General features: G+C 44.0%; 1 protein-coding gene across 3 annotated transcripts in view; it reads left to right on the plus strand.

Annotated features, from left to right (window-relative positions):
- The window catches only part of LOC119646429 (segmentation protein cap'n'collar), a 332,005-nt gene extending 319,166 nt beyond the window's left edge, over positions 1–12,839 (plus strand). For all 3 annotated transcript variants that reach the window (XM_038046878.1, XM_038046877.1, XM_038046879.1), the window contains 2 exons: positions 2,063–3,159; positions 10,864–12,839. In XM_038046878.1, coding sequence (XP_037902806.1) covers positions 2,063–3,159; positions 10,864–11,067 — 1,301 coding nt within the window. In that variant the 3' untranslated portion in view covers positions 11,068–12,839. The remainder of the gene's footprint in view (positions 1–2,062; positions 3,160–10,863) is intronic.
- Positions 12,840–13,739: the final 900 nt, after the last annotated feature.

Raw genomic sequence — 13,739 nt, forward strand, 5'->3', positions numbered from 1 at the left:
GGATAAGCGTATTCTGGCCAATCAAGGGCTTGTATCTCAACTATGGCCACTCGTTGAGATTTGTAACGGAAGGAATTCCTTGTATCGGGAACCACTGCTGTAGATAGCAGGTTCGAAATTACTTGGCAGAAAGTCAACGACCGGTACCATAAAAGAGCCACGAGCCTTAATTTGCCGTCAGTTAGAATAAGATGTGAACTATTGACGAGTTTTTATCAATATCGTCTACTGTCATCGGATCTGAGATTAGCAATCTACAGTACTTCAAGGACATTCAGAAAGTAAACTTATTATTGTAATGGCATTCAAAAGGAAAGGCATTAACGAAGATAGGTATTGATAGGAAGTGATTCAGTTTTTAGGGGTAGCAGAGAGATAATAGGTGTACAAAATCATGTAGTTTATCAACCAACTCCTGGAAACTATCACATAAAGATCAGTTCAATCAGTTGCGGTCTCCCTGTTAAAAAGATATGGCTCCTCGAAGTACGGTTTCCAAGGTTTTGTTTGCAAAACAAAACTCTATTAAAACCGATTTAATGTCTGTCTGTCTGTCTATCACACGCGCTTTTCTCAGAAATAGCTGTATCGATTAACAAGAAATTTGGTGAGAAGGTGGGAACTGTGAACGCCCAGACATATAGTGAGTGATATTTTTCTAAGTTGAGATAAAGTGAATAGTCTGACATGCTAATGCATAACAGACTACGTTCAAATGGGATAGTTCTGCACTCAAATCTATTCACAGAAGAAACAAACAAAACCTTTCATACCTGAAGCGCCGAGCTTCCGGTTTCCCAACTTGTTTGTGTGTCACCGGGGTGAATTTTGAATTTTCACTCCTATTGGCGGACAGAGACGGAAGGGGGAGGGTATGCAAAAGAAAGAGTGTGGTCTCTCTCCCTAACTGCGTTGAAATATTATGGCAAAGTTTAATTTTTACCCTATCCCCGGAGGTAGGGTTCAATTTTGAACCCCATCCTCGGAGGAAGTACAGCAGGAAGGAGAAGCGGGATATCCTCTTTCTCCAACCACTCTGAAAAATTTTGGCGATCAACCCACTCCCCCTTAAAAAATTGTGAAACTTCAAAGAGGGCATATTTTGATATCATCATGGTAAAGTTTAATTTTCCAACCCCACCCCAAAAGCGGAGAGAGTGAAGGAGAACGCTCTCCCTCTCATGTTCCACTAAAAACTCGTGGCAGTCACCCCTCCGTAAAAAAGGACGGCTCTCCAAAAAGAGGCTATTTTCATATAACTGACAAGCTTCTTGGTAAGGCGATTATCACCGTGATTTGCAAGGAGGGTACCACCTGTGCGATACAATAAAAACAAAATCAGATTTGAAAGCTTAACTCATCCTAGCTTGACGTTTTGCGTCTTTAAATGGTTTCGATAAAGCTATCGTTATCACAAACATATAATATTTACTGATAGACCTCACAGAGCTTTACTCGCACCTTCGTCTTACACTCAATCAGTATTCAGACCTCAAGCAGATCACCTGGTACACTCGTATGACGAACGTATCGCATTTTTTGTCGACTTTTAGAAACTATAATCACAAACAATCAAAGTCATGCCTCTATCATATTCCAAGAATGACTATCTTTTATTGAGTTTATTACCATTCGACCGATAAGTTTAGTTAGAATGTTTCCGAGAAATTTGTCCACTTTGGCGATAATGGAATCAATACAAAGAAATTAAGATTATTGGAAAGCTCACTTGAATGCTTATAAGCTGATAATGGCCTGTGATATGCCTTGTTGACACTACAAAGGAATACATAGTATGTCAGCGTGATTTTTACTTCGCTATGTTCAACTAATTTTTTAATTCCTGAAATTGCGTTTAGTAACAAATCCAGATTAAATTCTATCTTAGAGATTCCTAGACAGTAGATGAGATAGTTCAAACCGAGTAGTTCAAGGATGAGGCGAAGATTTTCTTTTGAAAGGTGCGAACTAATTCTAAAATCATTCATTCCCTGGAATCTTAGCGTTACTTTTTAATGAACCCTTCAGCTTATTGTTTAATAAAACATTTATCCTATTTCAGGGTTTTGTACGATGCGCATGCTTGAGGGTAACACAACAAGCAACAATTCCTCGGTCCTTGGCTCAAGTGGAGCCAGTCATGGTAGTCATATGCTCTCGATGCCAACTAATTTGGGAAATCTGAGTAACGAGGTGATCGGAGCAAGTACTGGCGATCGTCTAGATGCATCCAGCGACAGTGCAGTCAGTTCGATGGGATCGGAACGAGTCCCCTCACTTTCTGATGGTGAATGGGGTGATGCCGGCAGTGATTCAGCACAAGACTATCACCAAGGAAAATATGGAGGTCCATACGATTACAGCTACAATGGACGTTTGGGTGGCGATTCCTCCCGGCAACAACCGGTGGCGCAGAAAAAACACCAAATGTTCGGAAAACGCTACTTCCAGGAGCAGCCCAACATTCCATCACTTCCACAACCGTCGAGCACAACCCAACCTCCCAGCGATCATTTGCCCCCGGTCCCGGTTAAATATGAGTACGATGCCTATGGTATGCATCCATCGGGAGCGGCTTCGATAGCATCTAGCTTGGAGGGTGCCGTTGGACCAATAGTCAATAAGGATCATGTTCCTCTAATGACCAATGCCGAGATGAAGTACGCATGCTCGCTAGACTTCTCACGTCCACCGCGTGGCAGCGGTCCAGCCCATGATCTGATTAGTCACAATCACACTTACACTCTACCTCAGGGAAGTGGTTCCGTTCCACGCCCACAAATTCGTGACAAAAAACAAAAACGTTCCGAGGATGAGCACATGACACGCGATGAGAAGCGTGCCCGTGCCCTCAACATCCCCATTTCCGTTAATGATATCATCAACTTGCCTATGGATGAATTCAACGAGCGTTTATCCAAATATGATTTGAACGAGACGCAATTATCATTGATTCGTGATATCAGGCGACGCGGTAAGAACAAGGTCGCCGCACAGAATTGCCGAAAACGCAAGTTGGATCAGATACTGTCGTTGGAAGATGAAGTGAAGGAGGTGCGACGACGCAAGGAGCGTCTATTTCAGGAGAGAGACATTATCTTGGCCGAGAGAAAACGTATTGCAAGCAAATTTGCAACACTTCATCGGCATGTATTTCAGGTGAGCGTTATTAGGTAATAGACTTTTACAACTTAAAACAGATTATCAAGATTATATGCGCAGTAATTATACCTGTTATCAGTTTACATTTACAATGACCCACAAAAGAAGTGGAGTACGCAAGCCTGATGAGAAGTGGAAAGAAAGGAGGGATTCCCCCGGGTCGGGAATTTCCCCAGGGACTCGGAATAGAAATTTCGATAAAAAAAGGGGTAATAAGGAGGTTCGCACAATTTCCACCCCGGATCCAGTTTTTCCCCAAAGTTTTTAGCCCGAGCCCATTGTTTTCTTTTTCTTATTTTGGGAGAAGATAATGCTCTTAAATTGACGTAGGTTTTTATTTGTTTCCGCCGGGTGCTCAGTGCTATGTGGGCAGAACATCAAACCGAGCTCAATGAATTTTATTTACGACCCAGTGTTACTTACGGTGGAAGATCAGTAAAGGCCCGAGATTTTAGTTCCTCTTCAGTTCTGCATCAAATTTCTGTAAAAAAAATCACATAGAATTCTGACGAATTGCATATCAGGGATAACTTTTACATCTATCAGCAAAATGATCCAGAGTGCAAAGTGTTTGGTGTTGTTTTGTGATTATCCTGATGTACTGGAAACACTATAACAGTTGTTTACCATTAGTATTATCGCGCAGGATCACGGTGAAGAATTATTTCGTAGGGACAGCTCTGGTCTACCCAGGTCTACCAATATGTAAAATCAGTCACTTTCCGGGCTCGATCCAACTATTGGTCCTCTTTTCATCCGTGAACCTCGGTTAATAGAACATAATGTGCTGCGGAACCTCGGAGATAACGGCGCATTCGCGACTGTCGGGAGGCTTGACCAATCTGAAACAATGCAAATATTTCCTATAACTACAGTGTCTCTGCGCCAGATATTAATCCAATTCCTTGTGTTTTCATTCGATCCATTTCTCAGTATCGGGATCGATGTGTGGGTCCACCGGTGCTTTAGAAACTATCTCACTATTGCTGAAATCGCCTACCCAGTTCCTTTCTGGCGACTTTTCGGAACGCTGCAGACGGAGTCGTTCTTCTTTTCTGGCAGAAATAGTGCCCCTTATTCACTAGAATATCCAAAGTGATTCCCATAATGTCGTACACTGCCTCAGTCGATGCTGTAATTTACGCTCCAACTAGTGGCCGGTATGTCGAACTCATCATCCTCTGGTTCACAGCATGGACCAATGCTTTCATCCAGACAGGTGGTATGAATATTAAAATGATTTTCACCACCCTTAATATTAGACACAATCCTTGCTAGATCTGAAATAGCCTTGGCTGCCTTCTCTCGCACTTAGTTTAAATTTCCCTTGAAGCTCAGCTTGACATCGGTCATTATCCTCAGACATCTAATCAGAGAGAGATGATATTGACAATATTGTTTTTCCTGCGATTGGTAACAAAAACTGCCTCCGCCGTAATCTGTCAGATCCAATTTGATCATTTATAACCATGAATTGAAAATTGATCTACGCCTCGGGAGCTTCTCAACTGAAACCACCGCTACGCCCTCTCTCCTCTCGCTCTACAACAAAGATCCCTGAACCGAACCTTGAAGAGCATTTGCTGTCATAATGTACTTTTTCGACCCATTCTCTGTCTCGTAGCAAAAGATCTCTCCAAGGGATAATCTTCGACTGAACGAGCTAAGTAAACAAAGATTAGTCTCAAGACACACCTACCTGTAGCAAGCTTCTTTGCTTATCCATATGGCCTTCCTAAATATAGTTCGGAGATGCTGGTATTTTTCCTCCAACTCTTGATATTCCAGCGTCCTCTTGTCCTCTGGCAGTATAATCGCTGGTGGACAAAACGATCTCAATGTCGAGATTCTTTGGTTCCATCCTTTAATTTCATGCTTTAATTTCACTCTGGGACAACTGGCTCACCTTTTCCATTGTCATTCCCTAGCTCCAGGAATAATTTCTCCTTAAAATCTCCTGTGAAGCAGACAACCATCTTAGCTTTCTTAGTTCCAGTGCGCCTTCGGTTATCGATCCTGTAGTTCTAAGTCTCGAGTTTGCATAGTGTTCACTCACCCACCTAATCCTCTGTTTTGGATAATGGGCATGGATTTGATGTTGACTAATACGGTGCCCAGTTCCGGAATCGTTCCATCCGAGATTCGACCGCTGGTCTTCGTCACTCGACTTCAAAGTCCACGCATTGATTTCACCGGCAATTATTTTAGGGATATAGTCTATAGCGTCTAACACCAAACTGCCTAGCATCTTCGCATATTGTACTATTGTTGCACTAGGGTGAGGGTAATATTTATAAATATGAACGCCATTGATTTTTGCCCTTAATTCAATGGCATTGATTCCTATATGCTTTCCATATCGTGGTGTTGCCGAAAGTAACTCTCATCTAAGTAGCACTACAATAATTTCGGTACCATTCCCACGTTATTACCACCACACATTTGAGTCTCGAATTATTTATCAGAACAGGCTGCCTCGCAAGGATTGGGAGTGATTTATATCAACCTCATTTAACCATGCCATCCAGCTTCCTCCTTAATGATAGAGACTGTGGTCACCTGCAACGTCCCGATGGTCCATATACTCTTCCTCTTTGTACAACATGGATGGTGGATCACCATCCTTGACCAGAGAGGCCACTTCGCAGGGGGTTCGCAGGCGTTATTAATCGCTGCGAGTGGTACCGAATATGAAACGCTCGAGCTCCAATACTGTCACAAATCACGGAAAATGCAGTGTAGTGAAGATACTCTTCAGTCTAGATCTCGCCGCAGAGGTTCCCAAGCCCTTTAGAGACCCCCGGAGGATCGACTGGAGAAAGTTTGGTCAGGTAATTAAGAACAAACTCTCCGGTGCGCAAATTGGTAGGATTGGCCCGACAGACGAACTGGAGTCAAAGGTCGGGGCTCTGGAGAAGGCGTTTGATACCGTCTTCAAAGTCTCGTGCCCTGCTAAGTACAGCAAAAAGACCTTGCCACCGTGGTGGAACGAAGATCTCTCTAGTCTCAGGAAGCTGACCAGAGAAATCTTCAACATCTGCTACAGGCAAAAATACTGGCAGCCATATAAGGACTGCCTAAAGAAGTACAAGTCAGCCATCAGGACCGCCAAGAGGCGGTCTTGGCTAGACTATTATCAGAGCATTGAAAGCACTAGTGAATCCGCGAGGCTCAATAAGATTCTGTCCAAGGAACATAAGAGTCCATCCTTCCTTAAAAAGTCGGAAGGCTCCTGGACGGAATCTTCTAGTGAAACCTTGGAGCTGCTGGTGCAAACGCACTTTCCCTCCGGCGAGGAGGACTGTGGGTCAAAACTTCGCTTGGAGGGGGTTTTCATACCGAAAGCCGGCAGGCGAGGTCATGAGTCCGCGAAGGACTTTCGGCCAATCAGCCTGACCTCTTTCGTGCTGAAGACCCTAGAACGCGTCCTGGACATTCACTTAAGGACGATTATGGAGAGAACACCTTTCTCTAAGTCCCAGCATGCCTACCTCAAAGGAAAATCCACAGAAACCGCCCTCCACGAGGTAATTGGCACGGTTGAGCGGTCGCTGCAGTACAAGCAGTATACCCTTGCTGCCTTCTTGGATATAGAAGGAGCTTTCAACAACGTCAGCACCAACGCCATCAAGGAAGCCTTGACCGGTATTGGATTGGAGGGGTATCTCACGCATTGGATTATATCCATGCTGAGTACCAGGATAATCCAGTCCGATCTGGGAGGCAACCACTTGACCAGAGCGGTGAACAGGAGCACGCCCCAGGGTGGTGCTATCTCACCGGTGCTCTGGTTAATAGTAACGGACAAAATTTTACGAACATTGGACAGCAGCGGGGTGAAGGTAGTGGCGTATGCCGACGACTTGGTGATATTAGTATCAGGGATGTTTCTGTCCATTACGAGCGACATCATGGAAGGAGCGTTGCGAAAGGTGTGCCGCAAGATGCGGACTCAGCATAAACCCAACCAAAACGCAACTGATGCTATTCACTACCAAGACAAGGATACCTGAATTCCATCTACCACGGCTGAATGAACAAAGATTGGTTCTTTCCTCTAATGTAAAGTATCTGGGTGTAATCCTGGATCCTAAGCTAAATTGGAGGTTGAACATAGAACTGAGGGTTAAGAAGGCCTGTATAGCCTTCTATGCCTGTAAGAGAACCTTTGTGAAGAAATGGGGTCTCCGGCCGAGGATGGTTCTCTGGATGTACACCGCTGTAGTGCGTCCGATCCTCACGTACGGATCTATTGTATGGTGGCAGGCTTTGAAGAACAAATACAATAGAACGAAGCTTAATAGGATTCAGAGAACCGCGTGTGCAGGTGCTACGGGGGCTCTGCAGTCCTGCCCGGCAGATGCTCTCAATGTACTCCTGCATCTCCTCCCCCTAGACCTCAAATATGCTTAATAGGATTCAGAGAACCGCGTGTGCAGGTGCTACGGGGGCTCTGCAGTCCTGCCCGGCAGATGCTCTCAATGTACTCCTGCATCTCCTCCCCCTAGACATCAAATATGTTGCAGCGTGCAGTGCCGTCAGACTACGTGAGTCCGGATGCTGGGCAGCGAAGTCCTACGGCCACAGCAACATTCTAGATGAAATACCTCGAGAAATCTGGGCATCCCCCACGGACTATGTCACACGCAAGCTGAACTTCACGAGAAACTTTGCTGTGGACCTTCCAACCAGGGCAAAGTGGAAAACCGGCGGCGTGTTGCAAGACTATGACACGGTATTCTTTACGGACGGATCAAAGATGGCCTATGGAGTCGGCGCGGGGGTTTTCTCGAATACACACGGTGTATCCAAGTCGTATGGTCTCCCAGGTTTCGCCAGTGTATTCCTGGCGGAAGTACTGGCGATATTGGAAGTCTGTCGATGGCTGGAGCGTGATTCGAGCCCTAAGCGTAACATAGCCATTCTGACCGAAAGCCAAGCGGCCATCAAGGCCTTGTACTCAACGACGACATCTTCCCGGTTGGTGGGGCAGTGCAGAGACACGCTCAACCATCTGGGCGGCACGCTCAAGATCACTCTCCTCTGGGTTCCCGGGCATAGAGGGGAATGAGCGGGCTGACGAATTGGCCAGGCAAGGCTCTGCTCTTGGCAGCCCCTCGGGGAATACAGTCGGTGTTCCGCTGGCGGCTGTCGGGGGCCGAGTCTTCTCGCACTGCCTAGCAGCCGCGGGCCTGAGATGGCGAAGGCTTACAAGCTGTGCCAAATCAAGGAGAATTTGGCCCGCTTATAACATAGCCCGATCACGAGAGCTCCTGTGCCAGACGCGTGCAAATGCATTCAAGATTACGGCGGTCTGCACGGGGCACTGGCCCATAGGGGACCATGCCGCTAGGCTCGGCTTACCCCACAACTCGCATTGCCGAAGCTGCGGAGAAGGAAGGGAAACCCTCATGCACTTTCTCTGCGATTGCCCAGCTCTGGCTCGAGTCAGGCTGCGGACACTGGGTAAGCCATTCTTTGGGGACCTCAGTGAGATTTCTAGCTGCAGGGTCGGAGAGTTGCTTTCCTTCGTGAATGCTACGGGCCGGCTCTGAAGATCCGAGCCAGCTGGACTCTGCTTCCCTGTTCCTATAACAACAGTCACGGTCTTAGGAGTTTGTGGCATCAAAACGGCGCACCAATGCGCTAATTGGGCTCCTCGGAGCGGCCACTGATACCTACCTACCGTAGTGTGCGGAGTGACAAAAGGAACCATTGCTTTGATGAAGGAAGGAGAAGCTGCTGCAAGTAATAATGATTTCAGAACCGTACACCGTATCACGAAAGAACTTCCCGGCTGCTTTAAGTCTTTCGATGGTCCGGTCAAGAACGTCAATAATCGGCTTCTCATTCACCATAATGAATAGCTCAAGGCATAAAAGGAATACTTTACCAGGATTATTAATTGTATAACATCTGGTGAAGGAAATGGCTGGAAATGGATGAAATGGCTAGTCACTGTAACATGCCTATACGAACTGCTCCTGCAAATAGAAGTGAAATCATCTCTGCCTCCAACACATTTAAGCAAAATAAAGCCGCTGTGGAGTTGTTTATCGTAATCCCTGCAGGTTTAGCACTTATCCACAAATCCCGAGAATCTAGGATCTTCCCCAGTGAGTGGAAAAATAATTAAGATTCCAAAAAGGGCACCCGTCTTGAGTGCAATCATTGGAGAGATATTTCGCACCTCCTGCTCAATCTGGATGAATGCCGGTTGTACGTTTCGGGTTGTCATTCCCATTATGTTATTGGGTGACGTGAAGAGCAAAGTGCCTCTCGAATTTACATCATCGAAGATCATTTTTTCGAAATAATGCACACTAGACCATCCCCTTGTCTCAGACCGTTGTTCATAGTCAAACTGCACGAGATTGATCCTGCTGTTTTCCTTCAGACGTTGGTCAAGATCATCCTATTCAGTCTTATTAATTAAGTTAAACCTTTAAAGTCGATAAAAATATAGTGCACCTGATAGCGTCTTCAGTTGGCGAGTCTTCCGATGTTCTAGTGGTTAATCAGATCATCAAAATGCCCGTGCGAATGCTCCAATACGCCCACATGGTCGGAAATCAGATTCCCCTCTTTGTCTTGATAGGATGGGCATTGGGGTGTATATGGTTTAATCCTGCAGACTTGTTGGTAAAACTTCCGCGCCTGGTGTAGTTGCACCCTGTATTTCTCGAGTTCTCAGACCTGTGGGTTCTCCCAGGCTTCTTTTTTCCATCTCACTTCTGCACTCGACAAAGTTTGCGATAGGTCTTTGTATGTGCCCGCATTGACAACGTTTTTTCAGTAGTTGTGAAGATAAGTTATCGATACTTCCAGGATATGGCTATTACGGCATCCATTTCACCCCTATAGGTGTTACGGAGGGCTTTGTAGTGGACGGCTTCAGTGTTCGCTCTCATCTAATTATCAGAGTGAAGACGAGATGGTGTCGTTATTCGAGCCCGGAGCACTATGTCAACGAAATAGTGATGCTAGTTTACATTGGCTGGGAAGCTGAGAGGTAGTGGCGATCGATTAATATGTGGTCAATTTGGTTGTAAATGATCAATTCTGGAGAGACCCATGTTTGTTTGTGGATCTCTTTCCGCCCAAATCAGGTACTTCTAACAACCATTTCGTGCGGCTGGATAGTCCGCAGTCCATTGTCATTCTTACTTTTATGAAAGCTATGGGAGCCGATATATCACCTCAATATGCGTGCGTCTCTACTTGGCTGTTAAAATCTGTTCTGTTCTTGACATTAGTCTAGTCCGTAATGAAAAATCGCAGCTAACCGAAGAGTTATCCAGTTTGAATTTAACCAAGGTTAGCTTGTCCCCTCCTTCAATCGCAGGTCTTTCTCTTCTTTATCCCCAGTCGTTAGGTCCAAGGGGCCTTGTCTTCTTTAGCAGTGCCTTCTTCTGCCTTCGGCTAGGAGCGTGCACATTAGCAACTTCCCGTTCTTTCGTTTTCCTAGCAGAAACGGAAGAGATCGTTCTGACAGGCTGAAGCTGCTGCAGTTTTCTATTACTGCGCTTTCCTCTACCGTTTTCTGAAGATTCAGACAATAATGCCAAGGTCAGACAGGCCACCATACGAAGCCAGCTCCATTTTACTGAAAAAGATACACAAACTTTTCCCCAAAGTTTACTTTCATCATGCTTTCATGGTTTTATACATGGCTAATCTAATTCTTTCCATTTTTTGCAGTACCTAAGAGATTCCGATGGTAATCCATGCTCACCATCACAATACAGCTTACAACAAGCCGCTGACGGTTCTGTGTACCTATTGCGACGTGAGAACAACAAACCAGAAAACAACACAACTACAAATCATTCAGGACACCATCATCATTCGTCATCGCAAGGACCACAGCCACCATCATCATCTTCACAGCACCAAAAGGATTGAGACACGCTTCATTTCTTCAACATTTGGTAGTTTTTGTTGATCAAGCAAAGAAACAAACATGGAGACAAAATCATTGAAAATTACGATACCAACTTAAAAATTTTCCCCACAAAACCTACCAAATGACTAACCCATTCGTTGATATAAAATTTGAGGTTGTTACTCCGGGCGGCCGCCAGAAGAAAGAGGAAATCTCATTGTTACATTTGGCAACTGCCCATGATAAGAGTATCTGTTGTTATTAATGAGATAAAGCTTTCCTTTTGTATTTTGTAAAGCGACCATACATGCGGGGATAAACCATATTCTAAGCAGATTCAGGACTAACACTTGCCTCTTTGCACAGATTTCATCAAGTAAGAGCCTTTTACGATCCTTTGAAGCCTCGAAGCTGGACGAATGAGGTCTCATTGGAGAGGTATCAGGTTCTATAACTTATTTTCGTGCACAAAATAAATAAAACATTCTAATTGACTCAGAACATTTATGTAGAAGGAACAATCGGTAAATTGGATGGAAAGAGGACTAACCATACTTGTGACAACATATTGTGATTTAAGAAACCGACATGCTGCGAAATAATGCTGTAGTTATAGCGGAATGCAAAGTGAATATATTTTTTAATATTTTGGGGGCGCTCGCAATTTTCCTGGGGTCACAAGATACATTTTACGTCTTCGCCTTTTCACTAACTAAAAATGGAACAACTGATTTTTTCGAAATTTTGCCTGCTTTTTTATCACTGCAAAGTTGATCGTGCCCCAAAAGTACTTAAACTTGTCTTTTCTCACAGCTTGAGAGCTTAGACACTTCCTATTTTTTCAATTTCTTTTTTTAATGTATCCGAGTACATAGTGGAAACCTCCTGAACCTAAACGATGAAAATCAGAAGATAGTGAATTGCATTTCGTACGTAGTTCTCCATCCAAACACAGTTTGTAGGCGAAGGGACTCTCTTATTCCCACACATGATCCTTCTGTTGGCGCAATCAATTGTAATAGATCTGCATGCGGTGTTTTCGGTTCTAAGTTCAACTTACAATATTTACTTTTAACGGGAATGTAGCGATACTTTTAACCATCTAAACTAGAGTTAGCAACAATAAAACACTAAGCAACCACACAACCATATGTAAAACATATAAAACACGCTGTTTGCATAACACACACACAAAGAAACGTGGATAATATGTGAGCGAGTACTTTTCAAGCCTAGTTTTAAGGTGTAATTACATTTGTAAGCTTGTAAATACATAACTGAATAGGTCGTCGTTCTTTTGTAAGATTATTATGCCTAGAATTACTACTATAAGTGACTGTCTGACACTCTCCTGCTCTTTATTAATTCTTTTTTGTTTCAAAATGAAATGTTATATCATTTATTATGTGAGTAATATTCTACAATGAGTAGCGTTAACAACTTGGTGAATATATATATATGAAAACAAAGTAAACTAGAGTTAAAGAAAAAGAAGAAAAACAAAGAAAAACATTTAGAGAATTAAATAGTTTTCAATTGCGCTAGGTTCAGATACAAATGATACAAATGTACAGTTGCAATTGTATTGTAATGGATGCTCTGAAGTGGGGAACCGAGTAGTGAATTGGAATTATATCGAGACTAGGCCGTAGGTAAAAGGGTATCATTGAACTCTAAACTGTAATATTTTCATTTTTTCTTCGTAACCAATAGAAATAATTTTAAAATGATATTAATATTTAAAGCGAAAAGAAAAATGATCAAAAATACACGTGTACTGTATAAGTTTCAATGTTTGTTTTATTTTCTTAGTTTTGAGGAGTGCGTTGCGTTGAGCTATAAACTCAATAGGTCAACCGGGGATGAAACCGGAAAAGTCATGAAATTGAATAAGGCCAGTAGAATCCAGCGTAGATCCGCAGTAACGACCCATCCCTTTGTGATCAGGAACCCTCAGACAAAAGACCAATTGCTTGCATGCCAACCCTATACAAATTCATAACGTCCGCTATTAGTGGAAAGGTCATGGCGCACCTCGAAATCAATGATATTCTGTCTGAGGAGCAAAAGGGATGCCGAATTAAATCGAATCACGGGCTTGCAAATGGAAATCGATGTCCTACGTCTGTATCGCACTCATGTAATGTAAACTTCTTGGCGAAGGTCATGGAGCAATGGCATACCACCTTATCAGTGCGTTCATCTGGGGGAACCAACACCCAACGTTGAATTTTCCCTGAATTGGTATGGCACTGAACCTCCTTTCATGGCTACTGAATGATGCTAAAGGGCATGATTTTGCAATCAAATATGGCTTACGTCTAAGCGACCGGGAGGAGGCATATATCATAATCATCATCATCATCAACGGCGCAACAACCGGTATCCGGTCTAGGCCTGCCTTAATAAGGAACTCTAGACATCCCGGTTTTGCGCCGAGGTCCACCAATTCGATATCCCTAAAAGCTATCTGGCGTCCTGACCTACGCCATCACCCTATCTCAGGCAGGGTCTACCTAGTCTTCTTTTTCTACCATAGATATTGCCCTTATAGATTTTCCGAGTGGGATCATCCTCATCCATACGGATTAAGTGACCCGTCCACCGTAACCTATTGACCCGGATTTTATCCATAACCTGACGGTCATAGTATCGCTCATAGATCTCGTCGTTATGTAGGCTACGGAATCGT

This window comes from Hermetia illucens, chromosome 1 (assembly GCF_905115235.1).
Source record: "Hermetia illucens chromosome 1, iHerIll2.2.curated.20191125, whole genome shotgun sequence".
Lineage (NCBI taxonomy): Eukaryota > Metazoa > Arthropoda > Insecta > Diptera > Stratiomyidae > Hermetia > Hermetia illucens.